The sequence below is a fragment of the Sceloporus occidentalis genome, unplaced genomic scaffold (assembly GCF_023333645.1).
Source record: "Sceloporus occidentalis isolate IW3139 unplaced genomic scaffold, rSceOcc1.0.p SCAF_148, whole genome shotgun sequence".
Classification (NCBI taxonomy): Eukaryota; Metazoa; Chordata; class Lepidosauria; order Squamata; family Phrynosomatidae; genus Sceloporus; species Sceloporus occidentalis.
In genome coordinates, this window is record NW_028317128.1 from 1,543,237 (window position 1) to 1,561,023 (window position 17,787).

At 49.0% G+C, this 17,787-nt stretch overlaps 1 protein-coding gene across 1 annotated transcript; it reads right to left on the reverse strand.

Moving 5' to 3' along the window:
* Positions 1 to 3,294: 3,294 nt before the first annotated feature.
* Positions 3,295 to 8,633, reverse strand: LOC149280744 (putative G protein-coupled receptor 156). The gene is made up of 9 exons (XM_089500139.1): positions 8,547 to 8,633; positions 7,847 to 7,965; positions 7,540 to 7,663; positions 7,150 to 7,260; positions 6,644 to 6,769; positions 6,435 to 6,530; positions 6,097 to 6,333; positions 5,188 to 5,349; positions 3,295 to 4,572 (listed from the first exon to the last, which is right to left on the reverse strand). Exons 1-9 carry the CDS (start codon positions 8,631 to 8,633, stop codon positions 3,295 to 3,297), a joined length of 2,340 nt encoding a protein of 779 aa, XP_089356265.1.
* Positions 8,634 to 17,787: the final 9,154 nt, after the last annotated feature.

Consider the following 17,787-nt stretch of genomic DNA (forward strand, 5'->3'; position numbering starts at 1 on the left):
ACCCAAGGAGCTAACAATCTGATTCCTCACAGAACTGTCTTTGCCTTCATTTGCTGTGCAGTAAGGCCTTAAGTATTGTTTTGGGTGATAAAAGTACATTATTAAGTATAATTGCAGATATGGACCTTTCCCGTTGATGAGCAGAGCTGCGATGAGAGAAAAAATGCATTATGGCCATTAATGTATATTTAAAGGTATCCGGGGTAACGGAAGTTTGCGGTCTCTCCCGCGCTGGGGTTTCCCAGTTATATACCCAGGGGCATTCAGGACAGGTGGAAGCGTAAATACTTTAATACTCAGATTTGCACGCTGAGTGTTTTAGTCGTTTTTGTTTCACGGGATAAGAGCAGAAAATACTATAAGGAGGGGAGGAATCAGAAGTTACGTAATGTTGGGGCAGCTCAGGGGTAGGATAAAAGGCCGTGTAAGGAATGTGCCGGGGGCGCAGCTGCCGGCGTGACGGTCTCATAGAACGGATGACATAAACCCACGACCCTGAGATCTAAAGGTCACCGGCCAAACGTGGCAATAGTCTGGAAACGCCGGCTTCATTCATGGTGCCGCGGTCCAAGGTAGGGGGTCCGTATACGTTCACGGGAACCCTCTGGGTTTCTGCCCCGATCTCAGGATGAAGGGGCAGATTCACAGTTCCTCAATCCTCAGATTGCCATTGCATATGTTTTGAGTACAGGCATAACCTGCATTAAAGATATAGTTGCAGTGCAACCATTCCCCTGTTTGTGTTCCCGGGAACGGACACGGAACAGTGCGGCGTCGGGGAGTCTTTTAAGTGTTTTGTGGTGGGAGAGACCTGGTGATTGCAGGACATGCGTTGATAAGTGGGGGGGAAACACGCTTCACTTTAAGTACATTGTCGTTTTCCATACATGCCCTGGACCCTACTGCGTACATTAATGTGCCCCCGGTATTTCAGGGGTCCAAATCAGTCACTTGTGTTGGTTAGCGTGGGGAGAGGTGCGACTGAGACCACACGCGGCCACGCGATGAAGCTCTGTCCAGCAGCACAGCTTTCGGGCCCAGCCAGAGGATCAGTAGCCCACGACCCCCAGTGCCTTTAAAAACGGGACAGTGCCCAAAAACTTATACTGTCTAGCAAAAAAAACAGTTTGCAAGACATGACGTGATTTCCAACCCAGTCCTCAAGGCACAATAATGTAGAGACAGGCCATCTGACGCACCGGGCAAATGCCCATTAGTCTGCTGGCCAGCCGCCGGCCGCACTCATCAAATTGCCAGGCTGTGGTTATAGAATTTGATAATCCCCAAGTCCTGTCTCGTTCGTGTGACTTGAAGGCTGGGTTGGGAACGGCTGATCTTAAGGGTTAAATGAGCCTGATCGCCATTAATAATCAGCACAGCATACAAGCTGCCTAAGGTGTTGTAACGTCGCTGCGTTCGACGCCTCAGCGTTTTCTAAAGCGTTTTGAATAAGTTTTATGCACGCTGTATGCTAGAGGTGTCCGGTCCACCCCGAGCCCTGCAGCGATAACCAGACAAGACAAGCGTGGTCAGGAGCATGCTGGGAGATAATATGAAACGGTTAATCAAAGTTCAAACGTGCAATTAAATATATCTTAGAAACCGCTGAACCGGAAAAAAAAATGTTCGTGCAGCATATTAATAGAACTAGGATATGTTGGATTACAGGTAGGGTTTTCCAGGTGTTAATTTAACCAATTGTATTTATTTTAGCTCATGGAAGGTGAGGTCGGTGGCAGCCTATGGCAGAGCCAGCTTTATCTAATCAATTTCCTGTTCCAAAATTCTCCCCACCTTTACAGGCTGCCTCAACCAATCAGCAACTTTACAATAGGAGAGAGATAATGTAGGTATAATTTGGGCCCATTAGTACCGGTTGAGCATCGTTTAAACATTGTGACAGCCGACCTGAGTATTGTTGCTGACCGTGTCCATCCCTTTATGACCGCAGTGTCCCCATCTTCTGATGGCTGCTTCCAGCAGGATAACGCACCGCGTCACAAATCACATCGTCTCACACTGGTTTTTGGAACATGACGATGAGGTCACTGAACTCCAACGGCCTCCACGGTCACCGGATCTCAATCCAATAGAACACCTTTTGGGATGTGGAGGACGGGAAATTGCACACCGTTATATGGGTTTATTTAGTGTATAGTCTGTAGGATTTGGGAAAAGTGACAGATTGTTCTATTCACAAAAGTGCAGGTTCTTTGTGGGGTTATAACGCTGCGCCGCTGCCCCCTCTTGGCCCCACCTGGTACATGATTATTTAATGGCTGCAAAAGCTCTGAAAAGAAACGCACCGCATTTTCCGTACATTCTGCTTATTTATTTTGCTGGCTTGTCATGTGACGTGCAACCCCGAGCTCAGCTCCCAAACTGCGCTTGCTGATTGCTTTCCGGCAGTCCTCGGTAACTCCGTGTGTAATCATGTTCACTCTGTAAGTCGCTTGGTCCTGTTGGGGCCGTGGAGCCTCAGAGCCAAAAGATACTTTGTTAGTTTAAACGGACAGCAACACCCGGATTCCCCGTTACAAGCGCTTGTTTTATTTACTGACTGCTTTCTGTCTCGTCGCAGTTGTCTACCCAGCAAAAAATGATAATTGAGACGCAATTCGAGAAATCTTTAATAACTTAAAAATCTAGAAAATAAAACAATAATTTAATTAACCACTTCAATCGCTCGTATCAGATATGTAAATCTGCTTCCCCCCCCTCCTGTTATAAATTTATATAAAACACGGTATTTAGTGTTTATCTTTATCAGATACAAGAACTGCATTTGTAATCTGCGTACCATCGGAAGACTAACTTCCCCAGAACCACAGAGGCCGGGGTAACGGCAAGCGAATGGGGGTCCCGTGCTGCTGCTTGGGCGCATCCCTCACCAGCTCCTAAATTCTTCTGTCCGTCTCTGACTAGTAAATTCATTTGTGAAACTGGCTTTCGTAATCGCGATACTAGCTCTGCTGCGTTCCGTATGAGCAAGACGTTCGCGGTGTTCGTTTGACTCGGCGTCACATTCGGTTGGAGCTAGTTGTGCAATTAACATACCTGGGAACTTCCCAAGGCCCCCCCCTCCCAGGGATCTCCTCTCCCAGCACTTTATAGGGGCATGAAGGGGCTGCGGTTACATTAAGGAGAAGGGATTCTCCCCTGGAAGGGTCCCCGAGGCCTGGTTATCGGCTCTGGTCTCTGTGGCCCCCGTGTGAAATCCATAGTGTTGCTGGGTATGACATCTGATTTCAGTTCCGTTTGTTCCCGGCCCCCGAGGCCGATCTTGCCCTCCAGCTATACAAACGTTGGTTTGAGGTCCTCTTTGAAGTTTACGACCGGTTGCTGCGACCACCCATACAGCTGGTCCGCGGTGTCGTCTGCCTCGGAGGTGCAGCTGTCGCTGGAGTCGTATACGTTGGGAAAACACAGTTCACAGTAAGGCCTGTGACAGTAACAAAAAGCCTCGTCCGAGCTGCTCGAGTCGGTCTCTGTACAGGACGTTTGAGATCCGGGCCCCCCAAATATCACCATCCCATGTGCTTCCGGTCCTGATTGTCGGCACTTTGTAATAGAAACCGATATGGCGGAGCAGCCTGTCCTTGTCATTAACCTTGGGACACCGTTCTCTTTAATGTTCTGCTCCTGTCCCGTCGGGTCACCCAGGTCTGTGGTCTCGATGGCTGGAAGCAGGTGATTTCGAGTGAAGTGATCAGAAGCCCCTTTCGTGCTGCTCTCACCTGGGTGGGCCGCTCTCTCACCTCTCGTGGCCCTACCCCTGTTACACCTGCTCCAGTTACCTTTTCTCATGATATAGCAGGCAGGTGGAGGCACTGAGCTGGGACCCTGAGTGTAAGTAGGGAGACTCCTTTGATTGTGAGCGTGCCCTCGTCTTCTTCGTGTAAGGTAGGGGGACAAGCTGAGACACACCTTGTGAAAACTCTCGGTGGAAAGGGGTGCGTGTTCTCTGTGGACGCTGTGGCTGGCCCGTCTCTGCCTTCTGGGGGATAAACGACTGGACCCCGGCAACGTCTCCACGCTGAGCTCCTTCAGAATCTCTTGGAGTTTATCACTACTGACGTAGTTCACCTTCCTTGATAATTGCTCCCAGTCTTCGTATGCGCTTCGCCCATTAACCCCTGGGTGGTGGCACTGAGCTGCATAAATGTTCTCCGTGAAACTCACATTCCTGGAGTTTGATGTCAGCTTTTCAGCTGGACCGGAGCCCCCGGATGGGTCAGAATCCTTGCACTGTAACTCATTTTGTACGTCGGTGTGGTCGGGTGAGACATCGGACTGAAGTCCAGGAGAAGGATCCTGCCCGGCTCCTTGAACGTCCTCCGCCTCGCACGCTTTGGATCCCGGATCACACGTGGTTGATTCTGGGTTTGGTCTTTTCACGGCTGTTTCACCTGAAGTAGCTTCAATGTGTTGATCAGCTGATGCCGAAGGAGACGAAACGATTATCTCACCGCCTTCCGTCGCATCAAAACTTTCTTCGGACTTAAGTAGTTGAACCAACTTGTCCTTGGCGCTGTTCACCTGCTCCTGGAGACTTTCTATAACAGCATTTTTCTGTGGGAAGTATCAAACGACACTTAATCACAACCAGGAAACCTTTTATTAACGATAACATTAACTAACGAGAACTAAAAAAAAACCAAACAATCAAATTTGGGTAAAAGTACTTGAGTAGAAGTTGATATATTTTATTTGGCCAACATGGAAAATACGATGTGAGGTCACAAAAGTTTTGGGACCTCAAGAGGTCTCTTCATCGTCCGATCTGAAGAAGAAACTTACGTGTAACTTCTTTGTAACATGTATTTTTATTTTTTTTATTTTTTTAAATTGGCCCAATAAATAAATCCATATTTTCTTGCCCCACTATGGAGACCATTTTCCTTATTAACTAATGCACATGCAACAGATTCTTAACCTTGCATCAAACCACCACACGTTGTGTCTCAGCGGGACTTTATATTGTTTCTAATTAGCTTAAGTCATACTTTTGCCCCCCAAAAAGCTGTACCATAAGTTACGAGGATATATTATGAGCGAGTGCTTGTAACTAAACAGGATCTGCTTAACGGTCTAAAACACGAGCGCCTGGAACAGCCTCCTGCCCAACGTGGCACAGCTGCAGAACCGAGATAAAACCACACGAGTCCCTTTTTGGGGTATTCTCACCTCGGTCAGAAGTCTTCTCATGGACGTGTTCTCTCCGAGCAGTTGATAGATCTGTTCCTCGCTGTACATGGATCGGAAGCTCTTGCTGGGGCTATTGAAATACTTGGCCATCTGGACTACGCTGTTACTTTGTTCTTCCTCAAACTGCCTCCACTGCAGTAACTGGGATGTGGGGCAGATAACCAAACAGGTTTTTACTACCTCTCAGTGTGTTGGCGAGCGAAATGAAATACAGAGAGAAAGGCAGGAATGATCAAGTTACAAAAATGCCGGTATTGGCCATTTCTAGTGCATTCAGATTCCTATGATTTATTTTATTTATTTTTTGCCAATTTTATTAATTGGTGTGAATGTCCAAAAAGGTGGGGCCCCCAAAGAAACAAACAAAAGCAAGCATCTCCCCAGTATCAGCTCTGTTAGATAGGCTTCCCGGAACACCCGGCCGCAGGATTCCGAGAGGCCGGAATAATGCAGACTTCTCTTTCTCTGGGAATCTGTTCTCCAGTCGCCCTGTTGAGGAAGCGCTCCAGGAGGCTGAGTTAACGCAGCTGATACCCGGGAGAACCCGACCAAGAAAGAAGACAGAACAACAGAGCTGCGTAGATGACTTTCATATCCGAATGGAAAAAGACTCTGAATTTCATCTGAACTGAAAGGGCATGAAATTAAATTTGTTGCCCAAAAACGAATGGACCAAAAATAGCGTTTGCACAAATCTAGCCATTTCTTTAATACATTCAACATGGGGAACTTTTGTTTGGGAGCTTGAATTATAACCACTAGCCCATCCACTCCTGCTCACCTGTTCCAGACTCCAGATTAAGGAGGCCATGACACAGAAAACCAAAAACATAAGGATGGGAGGTAGAAATAAACCCTAAATGTTCCGGAACTCTTTGTTTCAGTTACCTGCGGGATGAAGACGAGGCAGTTGATGGTGGTGCTACAGATGAGGATGCTCCCGGATGTTATCCCATACACCAGGTTGGGCCAAGAGTAAAAGTAACGATTAATTAAGATCACGGCACCAGCAGCTAAAATCACCAGGGCGCTCCCGACCATGATGACCAAGGACTGGTTGACCGGCGGAGAGCTGATGTTACGAGTCAGACCAGCCAAGTAACTTCCATAAACCAGAAGGGCTCCCTGCGAGAATCGGGATACAAAGACTGACGGGTAACTAAGTGTCAAGGATACGCTCTGCATTAACTCTAAGCGCGCACCAGGTTGGGATAAAACGCTCCTACCTTAAACCCGCCGAGAAGGCCTATCCAGAGATCAGCGTATAGGGAGGCGCAGAAGTTGGTGCTGGAGACGGCACAGAGCATCCTGTGACCTGCGGCCTGGGAAAAGGTAAGTGGTGGCTCATTCTCACAAGGTAATTGGGGCGATGAGGAAAATAAGGTGGTTTTGGCTTTTATGTTTGTATAGACAGCGTGCCGATTCTTAAACTCACTCTGATGCTGGCAGCTGCCATCCGCACGCACGACACAGGGTCAGACAGGACCCAAACAAGGAGTAACAGGGAGTCGGCAAACAGGAGCAGGGCAACCAGGCCAAGCAGTGTTAGATCCTTAATGATCTGCAGAAGAAAGTATTGGACGCGGTTAGGAGCCGCCACCATCCTGCACACGAAAAGGACCTGCTTCTGGATCTTTAATAGTAGCTTGTAGTCTGCGCGTTAATGGCGTCTCTCGCCCTCCTGCTGGTGGCCACTCGGAAGAGCTGCTCTTACAGTGTACCGGCCACCGGCCACTAATACGGGAGCCTGACGGGAAATGCGTTAGTAGCAACAAAATGATCTATAAACCTTATTGTGCGATGTCTTCGTTATAATGTATGGTTCTGTAACTTCGAGGTTAAAGTCTTCATACTTTTTGCTTTTATATATATATTATTATTTTCATGTTCGCGGTTGGGTTAGAGATGGGATTTTTGTGACGGGGCAGTTGTATCACTTACCACCCGTTTATCGGGAACACGGTGTGAAAATACTCTGTGGAGCCTCCAGCTCTTCCCCAGCAGAGGTCCAAAGACCAACGTGATTCCCACATACAGAAGGCTGATCCGCACCTGGGGCACACGACAAACAAAAGGTAGCGAGAGATGGAAATTCTTTCTTCTGATACAAACAAATCTGTTTTCCAGAGGCTTGCGGGGGGTTATTGTGTTGGTTAATAAAGAGGTTTTGGAGAAGTAGGACAATAGGAGGATGAAGATGCTGACGGAGGGGGATGGAGAGGAGAACATGGATGGGAAAGAACCAAACAAGATCCACATAGACGGTAACATCGCTGACTGCGTGGCCTTTGGACAGGTAGGGGGTGGAGGCTGGATGGGGTTGATGCTCACCTGAATGACAGTTTCCATGGAAATGATGGGTTCTTGTACCAGAAAGAGGAAGGCGCTGATGTAAGAGAGAGCGCTGCCCAATAGGATAACCAGGTTCAGATTGGGACTGGACATCTTCACAATCCTGAAACAACACAGCCTGTAGTGTGACGCTGAACACCACCCACCGTACCCCGGGAACCGAGACACGCAGTCTCTATAGACACACAGACCATACAGATGGCTGCTGTATAGAGCATTGAACTAAACAGCCACGGACACTTTAGCAGCGTTCGCACACTCACTGTAACGACACGAAGTTACCAACCTGTTCCCGCGGAACCTCACAGTGAAGATACAGAAGAAGACGGCGAGGAGGAGACCGCAAGAGAGAAGTGACCCAGAAACCCCCAAGATGGCGGCAGAGATACGTGTTCTGTCTGGCGGCTGTAGGGAAAAAAGATCACGATAGTATGTATTTCCTCATCCCCTCTACGATGTTTTGAGCATACCCCTCATTCCTTACCCTGGACACTCTGCAGACCTCCTGAAGGACCCCCAGAGCCTCCTCTCTATCCAAAATGGTCTCCAAACGACTCTGTGATAGGTCAGTGCAATTCAGGGCCGGCTCCATATCCCAGGCACCGTCAGTGGCTCTTCCATAGGTCTCCAGCAAGATGGGGGACAGTTAGGGCCGGTGCAGGACCCTCAGTCACCCCCTGAGTCCTGAATACTCCATGTGTACAAAATGTTAAAGATTACCGGTAGGAAGGGGTTCTATTCTTGCGGGGTAAAAGCGGGAGCTTCATTTCTGCTGTCCCATTGGGGTTGAATCCTAACAGTCCAGGCTGAAGAATAGGCGCTCAACGATCCGGTGCAGTACCTGTCACCCGTCACAAGATGGCAGGCTGCGTCTTTCGCTGTATCTGATGGGTGACATCGGTCGCTCCCATTATAGAGAAGTCACTCTGCAGAGACAGACGGGGAGAGTTCAGGCCGTGTGAGAGATTTCTCAGACCCAAACTTACCTGACTGCAAACCATGCCTGTAATCAACATCAACCCCATGGCACTGAGCAGCCCTGTGAGACGTCTCTGAAACCACACCGGGGTCATCGCTAAAGGGGCAGAACAGAAGGAGACGGCTGCAGAAGTTACCCCGTTACACCCATGGCGGACTTAATTACCGCAAACAGAACAAAAATTGTTACCTCGCAGTTTAAAATGCAAAGCTAGTGTTATGGAGTTATTTTAAACACAATTTCATGACAGTTTCCACAAATGAAAATGCTTTATATGCACTAAATACAGCCAGTCGGTCTTTTGGCTTAAATCACTTTGCCCCTCTCTCCTCCCCCCCGATGCCCCTCTCTCCTCCCCTGATGCCCCTCTTTTCTAGGAGGTCAGAATGTTTGCTGGGTATGAGGGGATCGCAGGGTTCTACAGCCCTAAAAGCCCCGATAATGTGTATAGAAACAGCAGGAAACGGCTTTATAAATTAAACGGGAAAATAAACCCCATTATTCTTCTTCTAAATACCCCACTCAGCATGGCTCTTGTTACCCAATAAATGGCGAGAAGGTGGCCTCGAAACATCTCTGGTATTTTATTTAGCTATTATAAAACCAGTTTTTGTGATTTCCACGTTGTTTTGGGTTGAATTCCGTCTCTTTTGCTGTTGAAACTATTTTTATTGCTATTTTTAAGCCAAGTCAGCAAAAAGCTCTCAGGCTCTCGCTCTTTGGTGACCTTTCATTACTGGGCGATGATTGCGGAGGAACCACCTCGTCTTTCAGGCCCTTATTCACGCTCTTTCCTGATTGGGGGTGTCTGGTGCGGCCCCCGTTGCCTGCAACCCGAGCAGCGAGGAGACGAAGCCTCGTGTGCAGCAGATCAGAAGATTTCGGATGTTACGAGGAAAGTATCGGAGTGACGTCGGAGTGCGATTTTGCAACACGACTGGCAGGGGGCAGAGGAGATGCCTGGGGAATGAGGCAATCAAGCAGGGCATGGGGGGAAGTAATGATCCTGGCCTGGGCGGGGGGTGAGTTATGACCCTGGCCTGGGGTACTAAGCCTCCAGACAGTCCGAGTCGGGCACGTTCTCCGGATTCTCAGGTCTGAACAGGCGCGAGACTCGCAGCTAACCAGCTCGACCCCATCGCCTCTCGCTCAAGTAGCCAACGGTCTGCGCCCCTCAGCCTGGGGTAATTGTGTCGGCTCAGGCAGGGAGGGGCTCCGGGTAGCCGGTGCCAGGTATACTGACACGGCTCCCGCGTTCGATGTCATTGCCCAGAACCTGCTGACATTCGCCGCCGAAAACAATGCCGCGTTTCAAAACACCCAAAACTTGATCTTTTCGTGAATGAAGCTTTAGCTGGAATTGAAAATACCAAAAAATGTCAGCATCACACAATAAAAGAGTTCTTTGTCCCAAAAAGACGACGACGTGTCTTGGTTTACAAATGGCTGCGTCCAGGACAGGCGACGTATTACAGCAAGAAGCGGGTGTGGGGCTGAACCGACGGGCAAAAGCAACAGAGAAAAACCCCAAGCAAAGCAGGCATCTGCCCCACGTGACGGGATATCAGGAAAAACATCCCCCAAAAATGTGTAAAAATATCTGCGCGTATAGCGGTTGCGGCTCACAAATCAAAATTCTCGAAATCCAGCCGTTTTTCCCCCCCAGGGGGCACTTAAGTTTCCCATGTCAGGGTCTGGGGCATTTAAAACGCTGCCCCCTGCAGTACGTGTGGGGTATCACTGAGTGATTCTGAGGATCCGCACGCAGCTGCCTTTCTATAAAATGTCTGAATAAAAAATCCCTGAAACAGCACGAAAATAGTTAATTATTGCCGGTCCAGGGGGGCCGTGTAATGGTTAATTACTGCAGCTCTAAGGCGAGTCGTAAGCCCTCGTTACTGAGCCCCGACCCTTCTTACCTGCAGCCCGTCCCGGTCACCGAGTGTTAGCTCCTCAGCTCCGGCTCTGATGTGTCTGAGCTCGCTGGGAGGACTGGAAGTCCCAGTAGCCGGACGGGGGGCTGGAAGGGTCGGGGGGCCGGTAACGCCCTGTATGACTGACACGCTGGACAGAGCTGATTTTTAGCTCTGCGGGAGATGGCAGACACAGCTTGGTATGTAGCGTGGAGCCCCGGACGCAGCATGTCACATGTCAGCCCACGCTCCTCATGGCACCAACTTCATAACGTGCTTTCATATAATGAGATCCGGCCCCATGCGGGGTTACCGAGCCGCGGGCTTACAGGACGGGGACCCCCGCAGGCGACGCGCCAAACATCCCACCCCGTGCATGTACAACGTGTTTCACTTATACACCATCTGTACTGTGCGTATCTTCTCTGTAACTACACTATGACATCATCACCAGACATTTTCAGGCTGCAGCTGACAGTGAAATTCTGATACATCGAGCTGTAGTGCTGTCTGACCTCATCGAATGCTCAAATCAGTGAAATCGCGGGGCTGATTCGCCATTTTTACCCTTTTTGAATCCCTCTTTAGCTCTTCATTCTTACGAGAGCTTTCTGCGCATCACACACTTTCTTGGATTTCTTTACAGTGTTTGCCTGCGCTATTTCTACTGGGAGTCTATTCCAGGCACCTACTACCCTTTCCGTAATCTTCTTAACAATGAGATATAGATAATTACCGCAGATCCAACCAGCCCTTTTGGCAGCTATTGTGTGACATCATAATTATTTTGCAGAATGGATACATTTATTTATATGCCAACCCAGAGAATGCTAATAGCATCCAGATATCACAAGACTACAACTCCCATCAGGCTCATTCAGCCTGGAACATTCCCATGACATCTTCTTGGCGTTTGTCTTGACCCGGGGGCCAGTAAATCCTTTGATGTCAGACACAATGCGACCGATACAACACGTTACATTTGTTTGCCGTGAGTGTAAACAATGAGTGTAAACAATGAGTATAAACGATGGAGCCGTGAGGGCTCTGTTGCTAAGTTTGGTGTCCTGAGGGTGAGTAGAGGGGAATTCTTCAAAGCAGACAATAGAATTATTTTGCTCGGAGCTCCTGACACCGTGCGCCGCGTGACAACCTGTCAATCACCCCGACAGACGCTTCCACCGACACCCTGCGGCAAACTACCCCCGATGGACCTGGTGATGGCCCTCACTGTATTACCCTCTACCACCTCTGCTGGGAGGCTGTCCAACTTTTTCATCCAAATCGCACTTCTTATTGTGTTGTGTATCTGTATCCTCCGCGAACAAAGGACATGTGATCTCTGCTCCCAAGCAGAGCGTCGGCGGCATTAATAATAGAGGAGTTGCCGCCGGCCAGATGCTGCCGAGTAATTTCATTCTTTAACTCGTTGCACGGAAACGATGTATTTATCAGGACGGAGACGTTAATTTGGGAAACGATAAAAATTCGGCCCGACCCGCCGATCCTCTAGTCAATACAAATGGGGCGAGAGGGGTGAACGGGGCGAGAGGGGTGAACGGGGCGAAATGTTCTATACTTTATAAATAAACGATTTCACGTTTTAGTGAAATAATGTTTACGGTTTAAATTAAATGAGCCATGTGACCTGCAGACTGACACTTTGCTGTTACCATGACAACTGCAAGCCTCAAGGCATTCTGCCATTTAACCCTGGGTGAAACATTCTAGTGCCCCCCCTCCCGTCCCAAGGAGCTTACATCATATCACCGCTTCCAGGGGGGGGTTCCCATCTCTGACATAATCAGCAGAAATCACCACGTTCTACTTTGAATTAATTCTGAAATACTAAAAAAATTGTAATTGATATTAAATCGACGAGCCTCATCCGGACAGATCCCAACAGAGTCTAGAAGGTGACAAGGTGGTAGATAAGTGGAACAGCCTCCCAGCAGAAGTGGTAGAGGGTAATACAGTGAGGGGATTAAACATGCATGGGATAGACATACGGCTCCTGAATCTAAGACGGGTTTAAGGTTTGAGTCGTTACAGCAGCAGAAACGGGTGACTAGACAGGGGCCAGATGGGGCCGATCTGCGGGCGGGTTCCGGGTTTCTGTGTGATGGGGCTGGTCACTTACATGCGGTCCTGCGAGTCGCACTCACCGGTACCTCCGTTACAGCTGATGCTGCGATCCGGTTCCGCTCTGCGCTCTCTCGGCCCCCCGGCGTTGGGTTACGTCCCCCCGAAAGCGTTTGTTCCCCGGGTAACCTGACCCCACGGCAGCCGGTAACGTCTCCGGCAAACGCTGCTCTCCGAACCCATCCAAACCCAGCGTATTTTTGGGGACACACCTTCCTACCTGCTGGGAGGGGCTCCGGTCGTCACGGCGATTCGTGTCACCCACCTGATGCTGCCGGCGCAGACAGTAAGATGACTCTTCACCAACCAGCAACAACCATTTCCATTCCAGTATAACCAGTCCCAGTTACCCGGTGACTACCTACCATCCGTTCCCAAAGTGATCGCAGTTCTCCGGGAATGAAACGCCTGGAGCCTGTTTGGTGAATGTCTGAACATGCGCAGCTCTTACATTCAGGAGCCGTATGCCGATCCCATGCGTGTTTAATACCCTCGCTGTATTACCCTCTACCACTTCTGCTGGGAGGCTGTTCCACTTATCCACCACCCCCTCAGTAATGACATTAATATTTTAAAGCTGCTCAATCTGAGGAGAAATCTGATCGTCTTTTGGAGTCAAGAATGAAATTTTACCCCTAAATGTGAAAATAAGAAAAATCACTGAATTGGGGTTTATTTTGCCTTCTTTAGGATCAGAAGCAGAAGGATCGGTAAAAGGGGGGCCGTGAGGGACTGGTTTTTTGGAACCTAAATGACTGCGTTACTGAGTGACATGGCGTAGCCGGCCGTGGAATCTTTGTCCAAAACGCGGTATTTTCAGTTTGTTGGGCGCCCCGGGGCATGCGCAGCCGTAACGCGTCTCGCCCTTCCTCCCCGTAACAATGTAATAGATTAAGAAGCGCAACGTACGTCACGGGATCGTTCGGAGCAGAAGCCGGGCCGCGTCACGTATGAAACACGTCTGTTTCAGCACTTAGTAGATAATGCGCTTTGTTTATACATAAACACACGCCGCAGGAAACTCGCCCCCCGCGTTCCTGGAAAACAAGCGTCTGTCATCCATGCGCGGATTAAGCCGACACTCATCGCAGAAAATCGCGGGCGGCGCAGGGAGCTCGCGTTTCATAAACAGGCGATAAAGGGTGCGAGTCCGAGAGCCACGGAAAGGACCCGAAAAATGCGGGCGAGGAGACCCTGCGGCGGGCGCAGCCACTGACGCGCTCTCTGAATTATAATCCGGAAGCATCTACGCGGCTCAAGAACGTTTCCGGGGATCTAACAGGGTTTTTAATCTTTTCTGATGTTCCGTACAGATTTACCCCTCTGCGGCTACTAAAACTGCCCACCTGGCTCCCGAATTCCACATATTGTGCCAATCTTCTGACCCACGCATCAAAAAAGGGGGGCGCTGATTGGGAGTAATCAGTACACTAAAAACGAAAGTCATCGTACACGGGGCGTCTGAAGCCACAATTTACTGCCACTAATCCTTTTCAATAAAATATGCAAATTGAAATAGAGTAAATAACAGAAAACCTTTACTTTTCCTCACTGATTGAGATGACCGAATCCACACCAGGACAGGCTCTGCCACCCACATCCGAACACACACACACCAGGACAATCTCTGCCACACCGACACCCAAACACACACACACCAGGACAATCTCTGCCACACCGACACCCAAACACACACACACCAGGACAGGTTCTGCCACACCGACACCCAGACACACACACCCAGATACCCAGACACACACACACACACACCAGGACAGGTTCTGCCACACCGACACCCAGACCCAGATACCCAGACACACACACACACACCAGGACAGGTTCTGCCACCCACATCCGAACACACACACACCAGGACAGGTTCTGCCACACCAACACACAAACGCACACACCAGGACAGGTTCTGCCACACCAACACACAAACGCACACACACCAGGACAGGTTCTGCCACACCAACACACAAACGCACACACACCAGGACAGGTTCTGCCACACAGACACCCACATCCGGCTAAGCTACAACAATAAAAAAATATCTATTTTAACACAGCCAGCACTATGTGTATTGATCCCCCAGCCTGCCCCTCCATTCAGTATTGATTTATGAGATGGGTCCCAGCTGTGCCCCTTGTTTATTGATGCCACCCGCCCCTACGTATATTTGTGCTCTCCAGCCAGCCCCACAATGTGTATTTATACCCCCAGCCACCACCCCCTAGTATTGATTTATGTGATGCCCCAGCCAGCCCCCTCTTGTGTATTGTTGCCCCTACTACCTCGAATACCTTGAGGCACTTTTAACAGTTTTGTGTGGTTCAGCAGGGGTCAGAACTCTTACAGGGCAAACCTTCCAGGTAGAACAAATCAAATGGCAAATTACTTGGGGGGAGACTGGCGGGGGGAGATGGTTCTGCCTCTTCACCTAGAGTAGTGAATACCGTTCTAGAGACCCCATCTGCAGAAGGATATTGACATTCTGGAGACGGTTCAGAGGCGACTAAAATTGGGAATAGTTTGCAGGATTAAAAAATATTAGAAAAGACTGGGGGAGGGAAGAGTCAGACCGGGGAGAGACATTTAAATAAAGCGCAGGGTTAAAAAAGGATGGGAGGGAATTTATTCCAAAGGAGGAGAAAAATTACAACAAGAGATCGGAATCTAACGCTAGAGAGTCAGAGACTGAGATGGAACGGGAGGGAGTTTTACTTTACTGACAGGGTGGTAGATAAGTGGAACAGCCTCCCAGCAACGGTGGTAGAGGGTAATACAGTGAGGGGATTAAACATGCATGGGATAGACATACGGCTCCTGAATCTAAGACGAGACCAACGACTGATTAAGGTTTGAGTCGTTACAGCAGGAGAAACGGGCGACTAGACGGGGGCCGGATGGGGCCGATCTGCTGGTGGGTTCTGGTTTTTTTACAGATTGGGTTTATTTAGTGTAAAGAACGGAAAGATTCTCAGTTTATCTTTCGATATTAGAATATATTATACATCCGGCCCCTTCACCCGATTGGCTGCTCACTTTGTATTCTCTGTATAACTGGTGCAGGACTCGGCGGGGTTGGTTGCTGTCGCTCCCGGGATATTAAGCCCCGCAGGTGGTGGGATGAGCTCAGATATTAAAAATACTTTGAATTCCGCCGACCCCGCGGGGATAATTATCCGCCTTTTATGATTATCGCGCTTTAAACGTCACGATCTTTGTTTTCTGATGAATTCCTCGTTTCTTTTATTAGTTTTCTTGCTTTTTTCTCATCTCTGGGATTAAAGTCGTTTTATTTGTTGCCGACCGACGGCTCAACATCCCCTGCGATGAAAACAACGAACTTTCCAGCTTCTACCCAAAACGGGCATTCAGAGGCTTCTTTTCAGCAGGGGGGCGGGGGGGTGTGGGGGGTGTGTTCCAGACTACTCTGCAGCTTCAATATTCATCTGGTCTGAATTCCAGAATATCGGCCCCTTTCGGCCCCCATCTAAATCTACCAATTACTGCACACCTTAGCAAATAAAGACCTTTCGTAAATAAACATTCTCAGTGAAATCAGTAATTTATACTTCCCGTTCAGTGATCAGAGAGCCGGCGGCCGCCGTCCATCCAGTCAATCAATGAGGGGTTTAACAAACAGTTTAGTGAATAAAGCCTAGCGAGAAGACCAATCACACACAAGCGTGTAGTGTGTCCAATAGGGCCGGTTTAACCCCTTAAAGGGACCAGGGCTGATCCTGACTATCTCATAAATTTTATTTACCTTTTTTCCTAATTTCTGATATAACTCAGGACCAACATTCCGAAAATATTCATTTAAAAGGGCGAAAAATCCCCCCCCGCACTCTGTATCATACAGCAAAAGCAACAGGCCTATCGCCCTCTGTGGGGGTCTTTGTAACCCCCAGGAGTCTCCCACAGTAAAACTTACCGGGGTCCCGAAAATATTTTTTATGGGTTTTTTGGTCTTTATTATTTTAAATGTTTTCATTTTTTTCTCGTCCCAAAATTTCCATCATAAAAGAAGCAAACAGCTGGCAGCAAACGGCGCTCCCTCCCTCCCTCGGACCGGTAAATATATTGTGATCCGTCGTTGGCCGTAGCGGTGTACAAATCCTAACTGTCGGAACGTTCTCTAGAACGAGGTGAGGGTTCCTTCTGAGGCACGGCGGCTCTCCCAATAAACTGCAAGCTCTGTGGCCCAGTCACCCACCGTTACTTACACGCTGCATGCGCTTCTTACCCAAAAACATTAAAATGATACGAAAAACAGTTTATTGGCATTTTTTTGGTTTTAGTACAATAAGAGCAGTTAGTTTAAAGGTTGTTTAAGTGTAAGCTCTTGTGCGCCAACAGCGGTCCTCTGATTCAGAGCTCGTGGTGGGATCTCCGGCTTTTCTAACCAGGTCCATGGCTGCCCCCGGCCCCGTCTGCACCCCCACTTTGTACAATGGTTGTATAAACACATATTCTAGATGCCCCCATTAAATGTGCCGTGCAGGGCAGAAGCGCTTCTCACGCCCTCCCTATATACGTTAAAAGGACTTCCTCGTCCATAAGGCACCATGTGACATGCGGCCCACCCTGCCTATTGATGAAGGGGTGCCTGGCATTAAACAGTTAAACCATTAATCAATTGACTCTTTGCCGTTTTAATTTAGTGCAAGGTTATTTGCACAGCAGGCCCCAGTCTCTGCCCCCCCCCATACCCCAGGGGCTCTCCAGAGATCTTACTAAAGCATTCAGGGGCCATACTGGGCCGGCCGGGGTACAGGAACATTCTCATCACAGATATCACTTTACATTAAGCCAACACAAACCTACACAGATACTGTTACTAAGGCCCAAGGCCTTCTCTCTCCGAATCACATAAAAGCGCCTCGCTCGATTCTCCAGGGAATGCGTAATCGTCAGGTGACACCAACGCCGCCTCTGATAGGCTGCCCCCAGAAATCCAATGAAACAAGAAAGTGATCTCAGGTTTTGCTATGCGTTGTATTAGTGGAACAGCAGCGTTAACACAATATAGAGGGATGTTTCCAATCCACGGAGTATAAATGGAAAGCCCGCAGCGCCCCCGGCCTCGCACAGAAATAATTCCTCCCCGATGTATACGAGGCAGACGTAACACGAAGGGCCAAACCCAGCCAATCGTCCTCTGAAAGATCTCCTCCCGAGTCCTG

Coding starts and splice junctions, on each gene's coding strand:
- LOC149280744 (XM_089500139.1), bottom strand. CDS start 8,633: ATGACCCCGGTGTGGTTTCAGAGACGTCTCACAGGGCTGCTCAGTGCC. Junction 7,261..7,539: donor CCATGGAAACTGTCATTCAG/GTGAGCATCAAC, acceptor CGTGTGCCCCAG/GTGCGGATCAGCCTTCTGTA. Junction 6,334..6,434: donor GCCTTCTCGGCGGGTTTAAG/GTAGGAGCGTTT, acceptor CGATTCTCGCAG/GGAGCCCTTCTGGTTTATGG.